Consider the following 20,655-nt stretch of genomic DNA (forward strand, 5'->3'; position numbering starts at 1 on the left):
TGAAATAACCATAACTTTTAAACATTTGCATTTCTGAATTCTTAGTAAGGGTGAACTTTTTCATATATATATATATATATATATATATATATCACCTGAATTTTTCTTTTTATGATTCCTGCAACTGAATTTTAAAGTATATAACTAGGTTTTCATGTGCTTGGTCCCTAGAAAAATTCCCATTTCTGTCTCTCATCGAAATTGATTAAATGCTCAAGAGATTTACTTTACATCTATTCTAGACCTAGAATCCCCATTTTACTTTTGCCCAGGCATCTCATCATATTTGTTCTCCTCTTATGTATTTTTAAATATTATAAACTCGTTTTTCACAGTGTTCACTCTCAGTGTTAATATCTCAATTGTCATATCTACTTAGGTATCTATGTTTTGTGTTGGCCTGGAAACTCTAAACCAGGAGTCCGTAAACTTTTATAAAAGGCCAAGTTAGGCTCTATTTTAGGCTCTGTGGGCTAAATTCAGTTTATGTGGCATATTCTCATTTGTTGTGTTTTTTGGTTTCCTTCCTTTACAACCTTACATGTGGTTCTTACCTTAAGGGCTATACAGAAATTGGCCACAGGCCACATTTGGCTTGTGAACAGTAGTTTGTTCACCCTTGCTCTAAACTTTTTTCGCTTTTTCATTTTTTTTATGATTCCTCCAGCTCTGAATTTTCCATTACATTTTCTTGTACTGTTAAAATGCATTGAGTGGGTACTAGACTGTTGTTTCTGTTACATTGATGGATAATGATGTATACTTCTTACTTTACAGATAGGTTCATTATCTCTTCATTGTACCATAGATGAGAAGCGGTTAGCAGGCTATTGTCAAGCATGTGATGTTCTTGTACCTTCTTCTGATAGTACATCTCAACAGTTGACTCCATATAGTCAAGTCCATATTTGTTTGAGATCTGGCAACTATCAGGTAAGATGTATGATGGGGATGTAATAGGGTAGTTGAAAAGCTTTGGAAGCCAGACACAACTGAGTTTAAATTCTGGCATCACCATTTACCAGTTGTATGATTTGGGGCAAGTCACAGATTGGTCTCTAAAATGGTGGTAATAATTAACTCATTGCATAGGCTTCTTACTGAGAACCAAGTGGGAAGTTATAGTTTATAAACTAAGTGGTGCGCTATACAGATATTGACTCGTTTTGGTAATATCCTTTCTTGAGGATATAGAATTTGCCCTTGTTAAGTAAATTCTTTAAGATTAAACTCTTTAAGCAGGGTCACCTGGGTGGCTCGGTGGTTGAGTGCCTTTGACTCAGGTCATGATTCCAGGATCCTGGGATTGAGTCCTGTGTCAGGCTCCCCACAGGGAGCCTGCTTCTCCCTCTGCCTATGTCTCTACCTCTCTCTCTGTGTCTATCTTAATTAAAAAAACCTCTGTAAACAGAACTTTTAAGTTTTAAAATTGTGGGTAGAGAATTGTTAGTTTTGTGGAGCCTTAAGTCTTGTGTCTGACTTAAAAGTACGGCCCTGTAGCCTGGCCTTACTAGCCACCACAAATATTAAGACTGAAGAAGAAAGTGAGCAAGCTGGTGTTGGTGGTTTGGATGGTCTCTTACAGAGCTTGCTTTACCAGTGAGCCCGGTTGTTATCTCAGTTTTACACATGGAAAGGGTTAAATTAGTCTTGATATTTCTATTGTCTTCTTTGGGTATATATTTTTAGTTTTATAATGAAAAATCTTTGGGAATTATCATTTGTACTTTTAAAATCTTTATCGGAAAGGCTTCATGTTACTTAAAGTAGGAGTCATGAAATGACAAAGCTACAGCATATCTTTAGTTTTGTCTCTACCAATGGGCTTTTAGCTGAGCTTTTTAGCTCACTATTAAATAGAATTGATATTTTTTTTCCTTCCCCATAGAAAATAGGAGAAGAAAAGGGATAGTACTTCCTCTCCTACCTCTGCCCCCTTTTCAAATTCTGCTTTGCCCTAGGGAAGAAGACTAAACTTTCTTAGGTACAGATGAATTTATTTATTTATTTAAACGTCTTTTAGTTATATATCCCTAATATGGTAAGATATAGACTCTTGAAGAAGCTCCCTGGAGTGGTAAACCTATGTAAACGAGACCTTAGAAATACTACTCAGGGATAGGCATATGTTCCTGTGAATATAATAAAGAGCCAACATCTGTAAATCAAAGTATTGTAATGAGTAGCTAGGAAGAGTAAGTTGCAACTCTGAAATTTATCACTTTATATATATATATATATATCTATCTATCTATCTATCTTACAAATCATATTTAGCCTGTTTTTTCTGTTTATGTAAACTGTAGTTTTAGTGCTGATCGAGTAGTTATTTGGTGGCTTAGTCGGTTAAACATCCAGCTCTTGATTTCATCTCAGCTCATGATCTTGGGCTTGTGAGATCCAAGCCATGTTCCAACTCTGCACTGGGTATGGAGCCTACTTGGGGATTCTCTCTCTCCTTCTCCCTCTAAACCAACCCCCAATAAATAAATGAAGTAAATGAAAATAGTTATTTGAACAGCTGTAACAAATGTGTCTTCTCACGGGTGGGAAGAGGCTGTCTTGCCTCTGTAGCCATTGTTCATGTTTTGCTATGGAGGTGATACAGTGTTTGCTCTAAATCACTTTTGTCAGTACTTTTGTAGTAGCAGCTGATTAGCTTTAAATGTTTCTGGAAATCCTCTTTCCTATCCCTATATTATCACTCCTTTTTCCTCTTATGTTGCTTGTTAAAGACCTGAAACAAAGTATATGGAATAATGTGGGTATTTTCTATAATTCACTAGCTATTATAATTTAAACCATTTATGTTTATTATAATTGTTTCTTTGCATGCTTTTTCCATCTGAGTTATCTTAACTGTTTTGGTAGTTGTTAAGTTTGTTGTATGAACTGATGTTTAAATGGATGAGAAGAATTTTTACGACTTCTAATAACCTACCTGAATTGCTTCTTATTGATTGATTCTTCCTTCACCTCTCATTTTTGGTTCATGATCTTCAATTTAAAAAAGCAGGGTTGGGGGGTGGGTGGCTATTTTTATCCTCAGTCTTATTTTAAAGTTTTAGAAAAGACTTTCCTGGTTAAGATATTCTTGTGATTATCTTCAATATATATTTTCCATTATAGAAAGACTTTTTTTTTTCTTTTTGGAAAGACTTTTAAAGTAAAGTTTGCCATGATTATTGAACTGGACACAATTTTATGTTTGTATTCTAGGATGTAGTAAAGATTTTCATTGAAGATAACTTAACCTTCAGTTTACCTGTCCAGTTCCGGCAGTCAGTATTAAGGGAACTCTTCCAGAAAGCTCAACAGGGGTAAGTGAATAAATTGAAGAATTACTTTCTTACTTTTGAATAAAACAGCGAGTGCCTTTTGGGTTTATCAAAAAATCTACCTCCAAATTCCTTGTAAGTCTATGACAATACTTTTAGTTTTATTATTATATGAGAAATAAGCGTAGCCAGAGGAACCACTTTAATGTTCATCTAATCTCATTTTAAAAGCACTTGGGAAAAATTAGCAGAATTTGGTTCTATTTTCTAAGCTGTAACTAAATTGTCCCTGGATAAATTTAAAACTTTTCTGCTCTATCCCCACCCTTGACATATGCTTGAATAACCTAAACCTAAAATCTTACCTCTCAAGGATAAATAACTCATTCTTGTGAATTTGGTTTTGTAATATATGCTTTTCTTTTATTAAAAAGAATATATTAGCAGATCTACTTTTGTATTCAACAGAAATGAAGCTCTAGATGAAATCTGTTTTAAAGTCTGTGCCTGTAATACAGTCCGTGATATATTGGAAGGTAGAGCGATTAGTGTTCAATTTAACCAGCTGTTTCTTAGACCTAATAAAGAGAAAATAGACTTTCTTCTTGAGGTAAGATATTTGATTTATAATTTTGCTATAAGCTTACCAGTGACCTCTTGGTTGCCAAATATGGTGCCCCCTTTCTCTCTTCATCTGGCTTGCCTATGTTTGATACTCCCAACGGACTGTGCTCTCCAACCTTATCCTTTGCTAGAGCTCTTTGATAGTTCTCCATTACTAGGTTTTCCTTAATCCTTCATCGACGTCTCTGTAGTTTTTCTGTTTATGGTCATTTGTTTCTGACTCCTTCATCTTCTCATATCATTTTTAAATTCTCATTTAAAGTTTGGGTCACCTGTTGACTAAAAGTTCCCAAATTGTAACAATGAGCTCTCCTGAGAGCTCCAGAATCTGTGTTTGCGTTGGATCTTTCTACCTCTTTCTTTAACTCTCTTAATAGACATTGAGAGAAATACATAAAGCACAATTAAAAAAAATTTATTCATGAGGGACACAGAGAGGCAGAGACACAGGCGGAGGGAGAAGCAGGCTCCATGCAGGGAGCCCAATGTGGGACTCAGTCCTAGGACTCCAGGATCACGCCCTGGGTCGAAGGCGGGTGCTAAACCGCTGAACCACCCAGGGGTCCCGCTGTTGGTATTTTGATAGGAATTGCATTAAATATGTAAATTGCTTTGGGTAGTATAGACATTTTAACAACACTTGTTTTTATAATCCATGAGCATTTCTTTCCATTTCTTTGTGTCATCTTCAATTTCTTTCATCAATATATTAAACTTTTTAGAGTACAGGTCTTTCACCTTTTTTTGGTTAGGTTTATTCTCCTAGGTGTCTTAATATTTTTGGCGCAATTATAAATGGGATTGTTTCCTTCTTTCTGGTGCTTCTTTATTGATGTATAGAAATGCAACAAATTTCTGTGGATTAGTTTTGTATCCTCCTTTACTGAAGTTTACTGAATTGGTTTATCAATTCTAGCAGTTTTTTAGTGGAGTCTTTTTATATACAGTATCATGTCATCTGCAAATAGTGAAAGTTTTACTTCCTTACCAATGTGGATGCCTTTTATTTCTTTTTGTTGTCTGATTGCTGTGGCTAGGACTTCCATTATTATGTTGAATAAAAGTGATAAGAATGAACATCCTTGTCTTGTTCCTGACATTAGAGGAAAGACTCAGATTCTCAGCTTTTTGCCATTGAGGATGATGGTAGCTATGGATTTTTCATATGTGGCCTTTATTATGTTGAGGTATGCTCCCTTTAAATGGCTTTGTTGAGGTTTTTTTTTTTATGATTTTTCTTATTCACGAGGGACACTTAGAGAGAGGCAGAGACACAGGCAGAGGGAGAAGCAAGCTCCCTGCAGGGAGTCCAGGGTCACGCCCTGGGCTGAAGGCAGATGCTCAACCACTGAGCCACCCAGGGGCCACTGTTTCTTCTTTTTATCATGAATGATTTTTAGATTTTATTAAAAGCTTTTTGTATTTCTATTACGATGCTTTGTAATTTAATTTTTCACCTCTAGTGTATGTGGTGAAATACATCAATTTTTAAATTTTCAAAAAATTCTGATTAACACAGTGGTATATTCATTTCAGGTGTACAATACAGTGATTCAACAATTCATGGGTTATTCAGTGCTCATCAAGATAGTGTTGACTTAATCCTCTTCACCTGTTTCATTCCCCGCCTCCTCCCTTCCCTCTAGTAGTCATCTAGATATTTACTGTAGTTGAGTCTCTTTGGTTGGTCTTTTTTTTCTTTCATTCATTTGTTTCTTAAATTCTACATATGAATGAAGTCATATGGTATTTATCTTTCCCTGACAGACTTTTTTCACTTAACATTATACTCTCTTGTTCTATCCATGTTGTTGCAAATGGCAAGACTTCATTCTTTTTTATGGCTGTTTATTTTATGTATACACATCTGTATACATTCATCTATCGATGGATACTTGGGCTGCTTCCAAAATGTGGCTGTTGTAAAAAATGCTGAAGTAAATATGGGGGTGCATATATCCTTTTGAATCAGTGTTTTTGTATTCTTTGGGTAAATACTCAGTAGTGCCATTACAGGATTACATGGTAGTTCTGTTTTTAATTTTTTGAGGAATCTCCATCTTGACTTCTGCAGTGGCTGCAGAAATATGTTAATTTTAAGTGTTAGGCTACCTTGGCTTGTTTGTAGTAAACTCCAGTCATAACTTTTTATTTTTTAGTTGAGATATAATGGACATATAGCATATTTGTTCTAGGTATATGTTCTCTTTTCAAAATCTATATTGCAGGGTTTAGTTTGCTAATATTTTAAGGTCTTTTACATACATGTATGAGGGTGAGGCATCTATTTTCTTTTTTTTTATGTCCTACTTTTGGTTTTGGTCATGGTTACCTCATAAATGAATTGAGGTATCTTTTTTCCTTGCCTGGAAAAGTTTCCATAAAAATGAATGCTTCTTTAAGTGGTAGAATTTACCAATGAAATATTTGGGCCTGGAGATTTTTTTGTGTGAGGGAAGATTTTTTTGGTATTGCTTCAGTTTCAATGGATGTAGAGGTAATCTGTTTTTCCTGATTATTTTTAAGAGGTAATTTTCTAAGAATTTATCCATTTATTTTTATTTTTATTTTTTTTTTTAAAGTAGGCTCCAGGGGATCTCTGGGTGGCTCAGCAGTTTGGCACCTGTCTTCAGCCTAGGGCGTGATCCTGGGGTCCTGGGATCGAGTCCTACATCGGGCTCCCTGCGTGGAGCCTGCTTCCCCTTCTGCCTGTGTCTCCACCTCTCTCTCTCTCTGTGTCTCTCTCATGAATAAATGAATAAAATCTTTTTTTAAAAAAAAAAAAAGTAGGTTCCATGCCTAGTGTGGAGCCCAGTGCAGGGCTTGAACTCACAACTCAGGTCAAGAGTTGGACGCTTAACTAGACTAAGCCACCAGGTGCCCCCACTTAATCTACGTTTTTAAGTTTATTAACTTTTAACAATGTTTACAGCATTGGATGCTTGGGTGGCTCAGTCAATTAAGCATCTGCCTTTGGCTTAGGTCTTGATCTCAGGGTCCTGGGATTGAGCCCCACATCAGAGCTCCCTGCTCATCCAAGGAGTCTGCTTCTCCCTCTACCTTTGCCCTCACCCCCACCCCCTCACTCAGGCTCTTTCTTTCAAATAAATTAATAAAATCTTTAAAAAGAAATAAAATGTTTATAGCATTTATAGAGATGCCCAGTATGTCATGTTTTAACTGTTTTTAAGAATTGAACTTAACACATTTGTTATATTGCTTACCAGAAGTTAACTATTACCTAAGTTTCATGACACATATACAGTGCATCACTATGTGTGAATAAGGTATCATGAAAGCATATTCAGGTGTTACTTGTTGTAAGATCATTATTAATTTATAGTGTGTAGCAAAATTATTACAATATAAGTATTTTATACATCAAGATGTATATATGCTATATGCTGATAGAGGAATCTATTCATCTGAGCATAATTTACAATGCTGTTTCTGAGCACAGTACTTGAAAACTTATTTCCTTTGTCCTTTCTTGCCTTTTTTTTTTTTTCTTTTGAGAGGCAGGGGGAGAGAGGTGGGAGGAGAGAATCATAAGCAGGCTCCACACCCAGCGTGGAGCTGGAGTGGGGCTCGATCTCAGCTTTTTGAGATCGTGACCTGAGCCGAAATCAAGAGTCTGATACTTAACTTGCCACCCAGCAGCTCCGTTTTTTTTTTTCCTTTTAATAACCTCTTTATTGAGGTATAATCACATACTATTCATCCGTTAAAAGTGTACAATTCAGTGATTATTATTTTTTTTTAGTTTTTAGTATGTTCATAGATTTGTACAACCACCACCTCAGTTTTAGAACATTTTCACCCTCCCTCTTCTACTCTACAACAAAACTTCTTACCCAGTAACAGTCCTCCTTCATTTTCCTTCAGTCCCCTCACCCCAGGAAACTACTAAGCTACTTTTGTCTCTGGATTTGCCTGCTCTGGGCATTTCATATAAAAGAAAATAATATGTGGTCCTTTTTTTTTTTTTTTTTTTTAATTTTAAAATTCATTTTAGAGAGCGATTGTGAGCAGGGGGAGGGGCAAAACCCAAGCGGACTCCACGCTGACTGTGGAGCCTGACTTGTGGCCCTGTCCCAGGACCCTGAGATCTTGAGCTGAGCCAAAACCAAGAACTGGACACCCAACCATCCGAGCCACTCATGCACTCCTATGTGGGCCTTCCCCCCCGCTGCCCTTTACTAAATGTTTTTTTTCTTCTTTTCTTTTTTTTAAAGATTTTATTTATTTATTCTTGAGAGACACAGAGAGGCAGAGACACGGGCGGAAGGAGAAGCAGGCTCCCTGCAGGGAGTCCGACATGGGACTCCATCCCAGGACCCCGAGGTCACACCCTTGGCCAAAGGTGGTGCTAAACTGCTAGGCCACCGGGGCTGCCCTACTAAATGTTTTCAAGATTCATCCATAATGTAGCATCTGTCAGTGCTTCATTATTTTTTGTGGCTGAATAATATTCCATTGAATGGATACATTATTTGTTGCTCATTTTGTGTGTCTATCAGTTGATGAACTTTAGGGTTATTTCCAATTCTTGGGTATTATGAATAATGCTGCTATGAGCATTCTGTGTTTTTTTGTTAACATATTAGAGAGTATTTGACAATGTCCTTATATTAGGGACTTTTATAGTGGTTGCTTTATTTTGGTTTCATGTAAGTAATATTTGGAGGAAATCCTAATCTGATGAATAAAGTCAGAATATTGTGAGATCATTATTTGTAGGTAACTAATATTCCACAACTAGTTTTTGTTATTCTTTAATTTCATTGTTTATTTTTAAAACCTCTGTTACCTTCTTAATTGTTGGTTCTCAGTACTTTAGCTATTGCTAATCATTCAGCTATCTCAGGTGAAATCTTTCACTTTTCTGGCTGGAGCTGCGGCAGAGTTTACCACCTCATATATAATTGGTTAATATAATCTATACATTTTGGGAGAACTCTATACCATGCTAGGTAGGTTATTCTTTTTTCATATAAATACCTGCAGTTGTTGAAATGTTCATGTTCTACTCACTCTCCATGATGGTTCTTAGTCACAGTCTTATCTTAAGTTATGTAGCCAAATCTGTGATTGATATGTAACTGAAAAAGGAGAATTTGGTTGTTTTTAAATCTAAATTTTTCAAACTGTAAGGTATGTTTTTTTAAAGGGTCAATATGCAAATAAAAATTACTCAAATTCCTAGGTATGTTCAAGATCAGTAAATTTAGAAAAAGCTTCAGATTCTTTGAAAGGAAACATGGCTGCTTTTCTAAAGTAAGTGATTTTTTTCCCCCCTTAACTTTCAATTTAGTCCTGTGAGAAAAATAACTTTAATTACTTTTTGTATTTGTCCTGCATGTCTTATATCCAGGTAGTCATTTGAGAGACAGTTCAGATTTGTGTAATGACACAAAATTTAGGATTTATATTAGTTATTCTTTCTGTATATTGGGACGTGATGTCACAATTTTAAATAAGGACCAAAAATTTTTTAAGATCTATTTCAAATACTATTATACAGTTTATGAAATGGGTAGCTTATTAAATGGTTTGTTAATAAAGATTGGTTAATATGATTGTTTTCCCCAAACTAAATTATAAACTTTTTTTGTTTTACAATATTTTTACTGATCTAGGAATGTGTGTCTGGGGTTGGAAGATCTGCAGTATGTTTTCATGATTTCTTCACATGAGCTTTTCATTACATTGTTGAAAGATGAAGAACGAAAGCTACTTGTTGATCAGATGAGGAAGAGATCCCCTAGAGTAAATCTGTGCATTAAACCTGTAACTTCATTTTATGATATCCCAGGTTAGCTCTCTAGTCTGCTAGCGAAAATGTTGGCACATTTTGCCCCTCTGTTATATTTGCCCCTCAGTGTATTTGAGGTTGCCCTCGCACTTGTTTTAATTTATATCATTAATTAATTAGAAATTTACTAGTCTTCTGTAGTCCTATTTCTGTCTAAGCAGTTAAGTGCTGGAACTCTGCTGAGTCTATGGTTAATGGAGATTGAGGCCTAGTTACATACAAGATTCTAGCTGGGGAAATATACCAAGGTGATTCTCCTGCTGCTGCTGTGTTCTTAGAGGTAAAAATGAGAGCTGGGAGGGGAGTGGTAAAGGGTCCTGAGACTCAGAGAGAGTACAGGCTCTCCTGCATTTCAGCCGTCAGAGCGGAGCTGTTATAGTATCTGCTGGCTCAGTATACCAGTTTTGAGCAACGTTGCCATTTTTTTCCTTATTTATTTGATCATTTTCTTCCATTTTTGCTTTTATTTTACGAATACATAAAATAGAAATATAGTGCTGTTCATTAATAAGAAACATAAGCTTTAGAGCTTAATGTAGGTGAGACAATTCAGTTGGTTTAACAAAGCAAAATTGTAGCTGCTTGAACCTCACTAGGAAAATGACATTAGGACCTAAAATGCGGAGAATGGATTAATGAAGACTGTATCTGAAAGCTGAGTTGTAATAAGGGATTTTAATGATCTTTTTGTTTTTGTGGGAAGGCGGTGCCTCCACCTTCTTTTCTTCTTCCTTTGAAAAGCACATTTTTAGTATTTACCAAAACAAAAATATATTTATATGTGCCTTTATTAACATATTATGTTTGAAAGTAGGAGACTTTTTAAATCTAAACTTTTCAAACTGTAGGGTATGTTTTTTAAACTGCCAATGTTCAAATAAAAATTATTTGAGACAGGAGACTGTCTGCACAACTTAAGTTTTTCTGTATATCCCATCTAGTTCTTTCCATGAACAGTTACTGATATTTATCTGTTTATATATTTTTTATTTATTTAAATGCAGGCTTAATACAAATTGTTAGGTTTTCTGTATGAGGATAAAATTTACATTGTGTTGAATGAATGAGTTCTGAAAATGAGAGCTGTTTTTCACTTAGAGATATAATACTTAACAAACATACAATTTCTCTCAACAAATTATCATTCTCATATTTGTAGGATTGTTTCTTTGAATTAAATTATTATTGATATAGAAATCTCTTCTTAGCTTCAGCAAGTGTCAACATTGGTCAGTTGGAGCATCAGCTGATATTATCAGTGGATCCCTGGAGGATTCGACAGATTTTAATTGAATTACATGGCATGACTTCAGAGCGTCAGTTCTGGACAGTGTCTAACAAGGTTAGAAATAACACTTTTTCAAGAGTGGATAAGGGGGCACCTGGGTGCGTCAGTTCAGCATTTGCCTTCAGCTCAGGTCATGATCTTGGGGTCAAGCCCCATTCGGGCTCCATGCTTGGTGGGGAGTCTGCTTCTCCCTCTGCCCCTCTTGGACACTCATGTGCCTGTGCATGTGCTATCTCAAATAAATAAAATCTTAAAAAAAAAGAGATAAGAGTGTTATACTTGTTTTCTGATTGTAATTTACTTATTTTTAAAAAGATTTTGAGAGACAGAGAGTACCAGTGGGGGAATGGGCAGAGAGAGAGGGAAGAGCAGACTCCTTCTGAGCTTGGAAGAGCCCAACGCAGAGCCCATCTTAGGACCTTGAGATTATGACCTGAGCTGAATTCAGATGCGTAACCAACTGAGCCATCCACATGCTCCTTTGATGTAATTTAATAGAAGAGTTATTCTCTGACCTTTTTTAGAAAAAAGACCCTGTTTGCTCAATAATGTTAGGGCTTTCACATGACAAAATGCACTTTGAACACGACTGATGGAGAATATACAAAATATCAAAAAGGATACTTGTAAGTCTATAACTTCTACACTTGATCTTAGCCAAAAAGCTGAGAAGAAAAGTGATTAAGTCTGTAACTTCTAAAAATAAATTCATATTCTATTTATTGTCATAGTATCTCCAAATATTTTAAATGTAGCTGTAAGTATATGTATAAGGAATATTTTCTATGCAGTCTCTAGCTGCTTTGCTATGTGCTTACAGAGTATTTGCCTGCAGATTGAAATTGATTCATAAAAACTTACTTCTAGGAAGTTTTTGGCTTTGCATGTTCATTTAAAAATGCCCAGCTAATGGACTTACCTATTTCTGAGTTTATTTATTTAAAAGCTTTTCTGCATGCAAAGTGCAAATGAAAATAACTTTTAGAACACTATTTCAGTGGAATGTTAACTAAGGTACAAAGGAGATAGCACATAGATGTGGGAGAAATCAAAGTACTATGGCAGTACTTCTAACTTACTGTATACTTGTCTCCTAAAAGTGTAATTAAAAAAGCAGCCAGAAATTTATGTACATTTTATGGGGTTTGAACATGGAAGTGCAGTGAAATGAAAAACTTCCCTGAACATTAGTGTTGATGCTAGTAGTACTCATTTTTATGGATTAGGAAGTATAATAGTTGGAGAGTTCTGATCTGACTGCCTGAGTTTAAATCCTAGCTTCTATACTTACTAGCTATAGAATCAATCTTGGGCAAGTTACTTAACATTTGTGCACTTTGCTTCTTATCTGTAAAATGAGTATAATTGTACCTACTTCAGAGTATTGTGGTGAAGATCACATAAAAATATATCTATGTACTCCTAGGTTTTTTTTTTTTTTCTTCTTTTTCTATAGACTGTCCTTTAGGAAGTTCCAGTCCATTTAAATTATTATTGGCTTACAGTTCATTTTGATTAGCATTTCATTATGGCTGTCATTTTTCTTTCTCTATAAAGGTGACCTTTGCATGACCATTTTAAATGTGATTGAAGATTATTGAAAGATTCTTCTCTAGATATGACTGTGTTTGTGTATATTTATATATTTTTCTCTTTCCTAGTGGGAGGTACCTTCTGTTTATAGTGGGGTTATCCTGGGAATTAAAGACAATTTAACAAGAGATTTGGTTTACATTCTCATGGCCAAAGGTTTACACTGCAGTACTGTTAAGGTGAGTAAAAGTGTACATCAACTACTGGTTAAGAATATGCTTTATATTCAGCCAGAGTCTGACCTCAAAAAAAAAAAAAAGGTGTTATTAATTTTACCATGAAACCCAGGAATCAGAATTTCCTATATTTCCTTGATCTTAAAATATAGTTCTAGGCCTAAAATGTTTTGTTTTTCTTTTTCTCTAAAAAGATATTTTAAAGGGATTGTAGTTCATTCTTTTTCCTTCACCTTGATAACTGGAGTCTTGGATATATGGATACTGCTCCATTCCTTTTTAAAAATATAGAGACCATGAAAAATTATGGATTGTATCTTTAAGATTCTGTTAGTAAAATTGTGTTCCAAATCTCTTAAAATCACTTTTGTAATTTATTTTACATAAGGACTTTGTGGTGTATTTGGGAAGTTGAGATGTAAGTGAAATGTTAAATAAATGATTTAAGATGGTATAATTGTGCAAGTATTAATACAGAAAATTTTACAGGCAGGTTAAAGATGAGATTTCCAAACTTAGTTCAGGCAGAAATCCTGAGCTAAATAAACCTCAAGGCTCGAATAAGTTAGCGAGGTAAAAGGGATGGCATCATGGAAAAGCTCAAAGATAAGAAATAGGATGGTATACATGCGGATTGGCAGGAGTAAGCTGATGGTAGAGTGCCACTGGTATGTGCGGTGAGGCTGTGATGAGGCTAGAGGAGGAAGTTAGGTGCAGCCAGTACAGAAATCACCTGAAATACTGTTAGAGGTCACATGCCCTGTTCTTTCTCCACGTTCTATTCTCTTTTCACAATTTTCCTTTTCCAGCTTACTTTGTTTTTTTTTTTTTTTTTTTTGAAGATTTTATTTGAGAGAGAGCTTGTGAAAAAGAGCACAAGTGGGAGGCGGGGAGAGGAAGCAGCAGACTCCCCGCTGAACAGGGAGCCCAACTCTGGGGCTTATTTTAGAAAGGTGGGACAAGAGCTATACTTTAGCTTTATAGTAAGTTTTGAAACCAAGTGCTGTCAAGGCCTCCAGTTTTATTGTACTTCAAAATCACTTTGGATATTCTAGGTCTTTTGCTTTGAATTTTATTTATTATTTTTAATAAAGATTTATATAAACTCTGTACTGAATGTGGGGCTTTTGATCTTTCCAATCCAAGATCAGGCATCAGATGCTGTATTGACTGGGCCAACCAGGTGCACCCCTCTTCCTTCCTTCCTTCCATTTATTTATTTATTTATTTATTTATTTATTTATTCATTCATTCATTCATTCATTCATTCATTCATTCTTAAGATTTTTAAGTAATCTCTCCACCCATTGTGGGGCTCAAATGATCCTGAGATCAGAGTCACATGCTCTACCTACTGAGGTAGCCAGGTACCCTTCTCTTTGCTTTTTAATATAAATTTTAGAATCAGCTTTTCAGTGTTTACTTAAAAAAAAAAAAGCTGCCTGGGATTTTGATTCAGATTGTAATGAGTCTCTCTGTAAATCAATTTGGGGACAATTGATGGCCTTAGTATGTCTTTTAATCCGTGACCTTAGTATGTTTTCATTTATTTAGGTCTGCATTTATTTATATCTTTGTCTCATCAAGTTCTATAATTTTAAGCTTACAAATCTTGCATGTATTTTGTTAGATTTATCCCTAAATGTATGTATGTTTTAAAATAAAAAATAGTGTAATTCATTTTTTTAAAGATTTTATTTATTTATTCATGAGAGACACAGAGAGAGAGAGGCAGAGACCTAGGCAGAGGGAGAAGCAGGCTTCATGCAGGGAGACCGATTTGGGGCTCGATTCCAGGACTCTGGGATCACGACCTGAGCCAAAGGCAGATGCTAAACTGCTGAGCCACCCAGGCATCCTGTGTAATTCATTTATTCAGAAAGTCTGTATTTTTGCTACACTTTAGCATCTCCTTAAACTCTCCTTCCAGAAATATTTCTGAGGTTAAATATTCAATTTCTGATAGAAATTTTTATGTAAAACTGTTTTTTAAGAGGGTAGTGAGCAAAGAACCTTTAGTAGATAGTGCTATCAACCAGAGGTCCTTTAAAGCATGGTTGCCACACCAGCAGCATTGGCCACATTTGGGAACTTGTTAGAAATGCTAAATATTGGGTCCCACTCTTGACCTGCTGAATCAGAAATTGGGGATGAGGACCAGCAGTCTGTTTTAATAGGCCCTCCATTTTGATGCATGCTAAGGTTTGAGAACTATTTCTAGACTAACACTAGATTTTTTTTTTCTAATGTGTGTGCTAGGTTTTCATTCCAAATGTAGTATTTTACACCTCAAGTGTAAAATAAAATAACCAGTTTGGACTGGTCACAGTTCACATGCTCAGTATCCACATATAGCTAGTGGCTACCATATTGGACTATACAGCTCTATATAATTGTGGAGCTATTGAAAAATTTATAATAGGCGGCTTGTCATTGGCAGCTTTTCTTTTTCCACGCCTAAAATAACTAATGTTTATTGGGCGCAGAGATTATTCTGCAGTTTTCATATATATTTATTCTTTCATTTATTCTTCACACATACACACAAACTGTATAGAAGGTGTTAGCTCAGTCTTATAGGTGGGAAATCAGAGTCAAAGGTATTTTCCAAGGTCACGCAGCTAGTAAGTGGCACAAGTATTAGAAAGGATAAAAGAAAACAGAGGGAAACATTAGGAGGTAAAATCTAGAATTGATTGCTTATTGATGTGCGATGAGAAGGCAAGAGGGAGGGAAAAAAAATGGAAAACAATACTTAGCTTTCTGCTTTGGATGCCAGCAAGTAAATATACAGAAAAACATTTTTGAAGGATTATTCATTTTTATAGTGGTTAATTTGGGCCTATAACTGGAAACAGCCTGAAGTTTGGGGAATGGTCTGGGCTAGAAATACAGATTTGGGAGGCCTTAGAAATCACCCAGGGAGAATATACAGAACTGAGAGGATGCAGCATCGGGTCCAAGAAATGGTGGCATGGTGGGTATGAGGACCAGACCGAGGTCAAGTCATAATATCCAAGGGAATGGAGAGAATGTCAAGAACAAGGGAGTGGGCAGCCCTGTGATTGCAGCCCTCAAGCACTGTAAGATAACTGAAAAGTGGTCAGTAGGTTGCACAATGAGAAGATCATCATTTAGTAAGAACTATTTCTTCATTGTCTTGGGGGTAGGAGTCAAGGAGGCATGTGGGAAGACAGAATGAATGAAGACTTCTCTTTGAAAAAATTAGTAGCAGATATGTAAGAAAAGGGTTGGATTGTAGTGTATTTATTTGATTTACTAGCCAATGATGTGAACTAGTAAGGGGTGTGTGCAAAGATTTTAGAATGTGAAACCTTGTTGAAGAATGTATAGCCTAGGTATAGTAGGGTACTTGTCACAGAATCTGTATGCATTCTGTATATACATATATGTTTCAAAATCTGTATAATTTATGTGTATGTATATATTATGTGTGTGTATATAATATATATAGCTTATATATATAAAATATATGTATATGATGTGTATATAATATGTAAGTTCTATAAAAGCTTTTTTGGTTACAATTTATGTACAACTTGTTTAATAATATAGCATGTTTTTATACTGTTTATTGGATTTTAATTACAAAAGAATTAAGTATGTATTGGAATAAATCAGTGACACAGATGATAAAAGATAATCTGGCTTCATTCTCCAGGATAATCAGTGTAAACCATTCTTTGTTCTGTACTCATGTACATTTTTTGATTCTAGAGGAAAAGTGAGCCAGTGATCTGTTATTTCTTTCTGTAGGACTTTTCCCATGCCAAACAGCTGTTTGCTGCTTGTTTGGAATTGGTGACAGAGTTCTCACCGAAACTTCGTCAGGTCATGCTGAATGAGATGCTGCTTTTGGATATTCATACACATGAAGCTGGAACAGGGCAATCAGGAGAGAGGCCTCCTTCTGATCTTATTAGTAGGGTGCGGGGATATCTGGAAATGAGGCTTCCTGGTAAGACGTTCACAAAGTCAAATTTCAGAAATGTGCTACTCAAGTAATTGTAGGGAAGAATCTTAACATGTCCTTGGCTTTTTGCCATCTTTAAAAAAGTTACTGCTCTCCTAGAACAGAAATCAGGTGTAGAGATCTCTTAAACAATGAGGATAACATAGGGAAACTATTCCATTTCCTAGGACTACCATAACAAAGTACCACAAGCTAGATGATTTAAAACAGAAGTTTATTCTCTCACATTTTTGGAGACTAGATACCTGAAATCAAGGTGTCTGCAGGGCCACGCTCTCTTTGAAGCTTTTTTAGCTTCAGGTGGCTCCCAGCAGTCTTGGGCATTCCTTGGCCTGGCGCTTCACACTCTGTCTCTGCCTCCTTTGTTACGTGGCCTTCCCAGTGTGTCTTTGGGGGAGGGGTGTGTGTGTGTCCTCTTACAAAGGCAACAGTCATTGGATTTAGGGTCTGTCCTAATTCTGTATGATCTCATCTTAACTAAGTATATCTGTGAACACCCTCTTTCCAAGTGAGGAAACTCAGGTCTCAGGTGGAAATGAATATTGAGGAAACACTGTTCAGCGAAGTATAAAACTATATGGCAATATATGGCAATTTTAAGATACTCTTTTAACAAAGAATTAAAATGTTCTAGTAAGTATAGGTTGAATGTTTGATTCCTCATTACCGTCACAGAAATCAGATTGCCAGTGGGTCAAGAACTCGCCTGTCACTTTAGGAACAGACCTTGTGTGACCAATTGTAAGTGTAACTGTGTTGTTAGGAAAAGGGGCTTATTGTATAAACTATCTCTGTTTTATGTAAATCTTGTTTAATTAAAGCAGTTTCTTAATTATACATCTTTTACTAATATTTAGAGCAATTAAAATATACTGTACACATTTAAAGCTGTAAAATTGAAGTGTAAAGGAAGGTGTTAGTAATGTGCCAAAACAGAAATGGCTTCTGGCCTTTGAGTCTTTTGGATAAACATTCTGATTTCTAGGAGATAATACAGCTTTTTAGTACTGTATGAGTTTTAATGCATCAGTGCCCTTTAATGTCTTACGAATTGATCCATGGGGCACGTGGGTAGCTCAGTCGATTAAGTGTCTGCCTTCGGCTCTGGTCATGATCCTGGCGTTCTGGGATTGAGCCCCTCATCAGTCTCCCTGCTCCTGCTTGCCTCTCTCACACTCTTTCTCTGAAATAAATAAATAAATAAATAAAAATGTTAAAAAAAATTTGATCTCATACTGGTATTATCAACTGACACGTGCTGTGTGTGTGTGTTTTAAATAAGGTGGAAGTTTGATTTTTTTGTATGATTTCTCTGAAAGTAAAAGGAATTTTTAAAAATTCTAACATTGTTGAGTGTTAGCTGCACGCGTCAGCTATTCTAAGAGCTTTAGGTGCATAATTCATTTAGTCCTGGTGGCAGGTCTGTGAAGTAGCTACTTTAATTATTCCTGTAGCTACTTTAATTATTCCTGTTCATAAGTCAGGAAACAGGTGCGGAGAGGTTAAGGAATTTGGCCAAAGTCATGCAGTAAGGGACATAACAGTGATTTGAACCCATCAGTCCAGGTTAAGCCTCTGTTCTTAATCTTTGAAATGGATGGAAATGCCTTTAAATAAGCACAGGTCTATTTGTAGTATGTTTTTGACCTTTAAGTGGAATTCATACTACTTTTTCTGTTTTTGGTCTAAGACTCCTAGGACTGCACATAATTTATGTAAGTTCTTGTTGGATGTTCAGCTGCTTGTCCCTTAGTTTGTGTTACAAATAGTGTTTAAAATGGAAAGGCAAGCATATCCTTTATTGTTAGGAGGAGCAAGCACAGACTCAGTTCCTGGTCTTCAAGCCTCAGTTACAGACTGAGGTCCCTGGGTTCAGCAGATACCTGGCTCTGATGTTTGACAGCTCTGCACTCCACTGCCACTGTGAGAGTCGGGTCTCTCCATGGGTCGGGAGGGGGAGGGGCAGAAAAAGGTGTCCTCTGCCTTTTCCTCCCTCTTTTTTTTTTTTTTTTTTTTTTTAAGGTTTATTCTTTCGTGAGAGCCTGTAGGTTGAGGGGGCAGTAGGGCTGGGAGAAGGAGAGCCCAGCACAGGCTCAGTCCCCTGATGCAGATGCATGACCTCAGCTGAAATCAGGAGTTGGAGGCCTGATAAACTGTACCACCCGGGTGCCCCTCCTCCCTCTTTTTTTAAGGAAAAAAAAAATTGTTCCCTGGTAATATTGGGTCAATTTTGATCAAATTAGATGCATGCCCTCTGTAAAAGAGGGTGTTAATGTGGATTGGCCTGGCTCTATCAGGAATTGGAAGTGATGTTAATGGACAATAGATCCATCCTTCTGTTTATAAATAAGGGCTACAGATTAATTATTCTAAAACCAGTAATGTCTTATGGGAGAAATTTTCCTACTTTTATTAATTTTTTAAAAAACATTTTAAAGAGCATGTGAGTGTGCATGCAAGTGGGGGGTGGCAGAGGGAGAGAGAGGGAGAGAATCTTAAGCAGACTCCCACCTGAGCCTGGAGCCCAACATGGAACTCGATCCCACAACCTTGGGATCATGACCTCAGCTGAAATCAAGAGTTGGACGCTACAACTGACCAAACCACACAGGTGCCTGAAATTCCTCAACTTTTAATACCTTTGTATTTTAGGTAATGTTCTATTGAGATACTTGTCCTGTTATGTTCCTTAGATTTCAGAAAAATTGAATTCTAGGCCTGCTCTGGGTTCCTGTTGTAGCATAGGACTCTACATTTAGAGATAATGATTAATTGCATTGAGATGCGTACCAGGAAGTTAAATCTTCAAATTACTGCTTTTCAGGCTGTATCAGAATTCTCCCTAGGTTCTGATTTATTTTTAAGAACCTTTGTTGGTCTTTTATTGAGGAGTGCTGGGTGAATAAAGGAAGCCTTGGAGCCGAAAGCTGTGTGATCTTGAACTCAGTGATAGTCATGCATTGGGGATACTGCTTTCACTTCTGGTTTTTTGTTTGTTTGTTTGTTTTTGACAGTGATACAAATAATGTATAATTTATCTTGCTGTGTTCTTTTGCCACTCTTTTTCATTTCAAATTCTTTTTGGGTAAGGTGAGAAATAAAGAGCCACAGGCTGTCTTTTTTAGAAAGATGAAAATATAGGTACTCGAGACATTTAATAGCTCTGTTTTCAGTTAACATTGTTATTTAGCATTCTTTTGATTTTTTTTTCTTTTTGCTGAAGTACATTAAAACCTGAATGGTATATACTTTGAGCTATGAACATTTGTAACCTATTTTATATTAAGGTATATTTAATAATTATTTCAAAGGAAATTATGTGCAAAACAGTTCCTTTTTTTGTTCAAAACAATTCTGGGTGTTTTTTTTTTTTTTTTTTTGGAGGGGGTCTCATTACTTTTTATTTAAAATTGTTTTTGGTGGGATCCCTGGGTGGCACAGCGGTTTGGCGCCTGCCTTTGGCTCAAGGCGCGATTCTGGAGACCCGGGATCGAATCCCACATCGGGCTCCCGGTGCATGGAGCCTGCTTCTCCCTCTGCCTGTGTCTCTGCCCCCCCCCCCTCTCTGATGGCTATCATAAATAAAAATTAAAAAAAATTAAAAAAATAAAATTGTTTTTGGTATAGTCAGTATTTTTTGAAAGTGAATGACTTGTTCCTTAGGAGTATTTATTACATTTTAATCAGAAATATTTAAACTATGTTTACTCAGAGTTGTTACAATTCTATGTTTTAGCTATTTCTGTGCTCTAAATGTGCTAAAAGTTTATACTGTATGTACCATTGTACTTTTTGTGTGTTCTCTGCTCACTTGAATTACAAGTTTCTAGAGGACAGGTACTGTGAACTTCCTCAGGAGGGCATTGGGCATGTAAAATATTCTTAGC

At 36.1% G+C, this 20,655-nt stretch overlaps 1 protein-coding gene across 1 annotated transcript in view; it reads left to right on the forward strand.

The window, feature by feature from the left end:
• The window catches only part of INTS8 (integrator complex subunit 8), a 51,593-nt gene that overhangs the window by 12,697 nt on the left and 18,241 nt on the right, over positions 1-20,655 (forward strand). The window contains exons 8-15 of the mRNA XM_055303336.1: positions 778-933; positions 3,220-3,320; positions 3,747-3,888; positions 9,109-9,179; positions 9,542-9,717; positions 10,926-11,059; positions 12,667-12,777; positions 16,552-16,753. Coding sequence (XP_055159311.1) covers positions 778-933; positions 3,220-3,320; positions 3,747-3,888; positions 9,109-9,179; positions 9,542-9,717; positions 10,926-11,059; positions 12,667-12,777; positions 16,552-16,753 — 1,093 coding nt within the window. The remainder of the gene's footprint in view (positions 1-777; positions 934-3,219; positions 3,321-3,746; positions 3,889-9,108; positions 9,180-9,541; positions 9,718-10,925; positions 11,060-12,666; positions 12,778-16,551; positions 16,754-20,655) is intronic.

This window comes from Nyctereutes procyonoides, unplaced genomic scaffold, assembly GCF_905146905.1.
Source record: "Nyctereutes procyonoides isolate TBG_1078 unplaced genomic scaffold, NYPRO_anot_genome, whole genome shotgun sequence".
In the NCBI taxonomy this organism is placed as follows: Eukaryota; Metazoa; Chordata; class Mammalia; order Carnivora; family Canidae; genus Nyctereutes; species Nyctereutes procyonoides.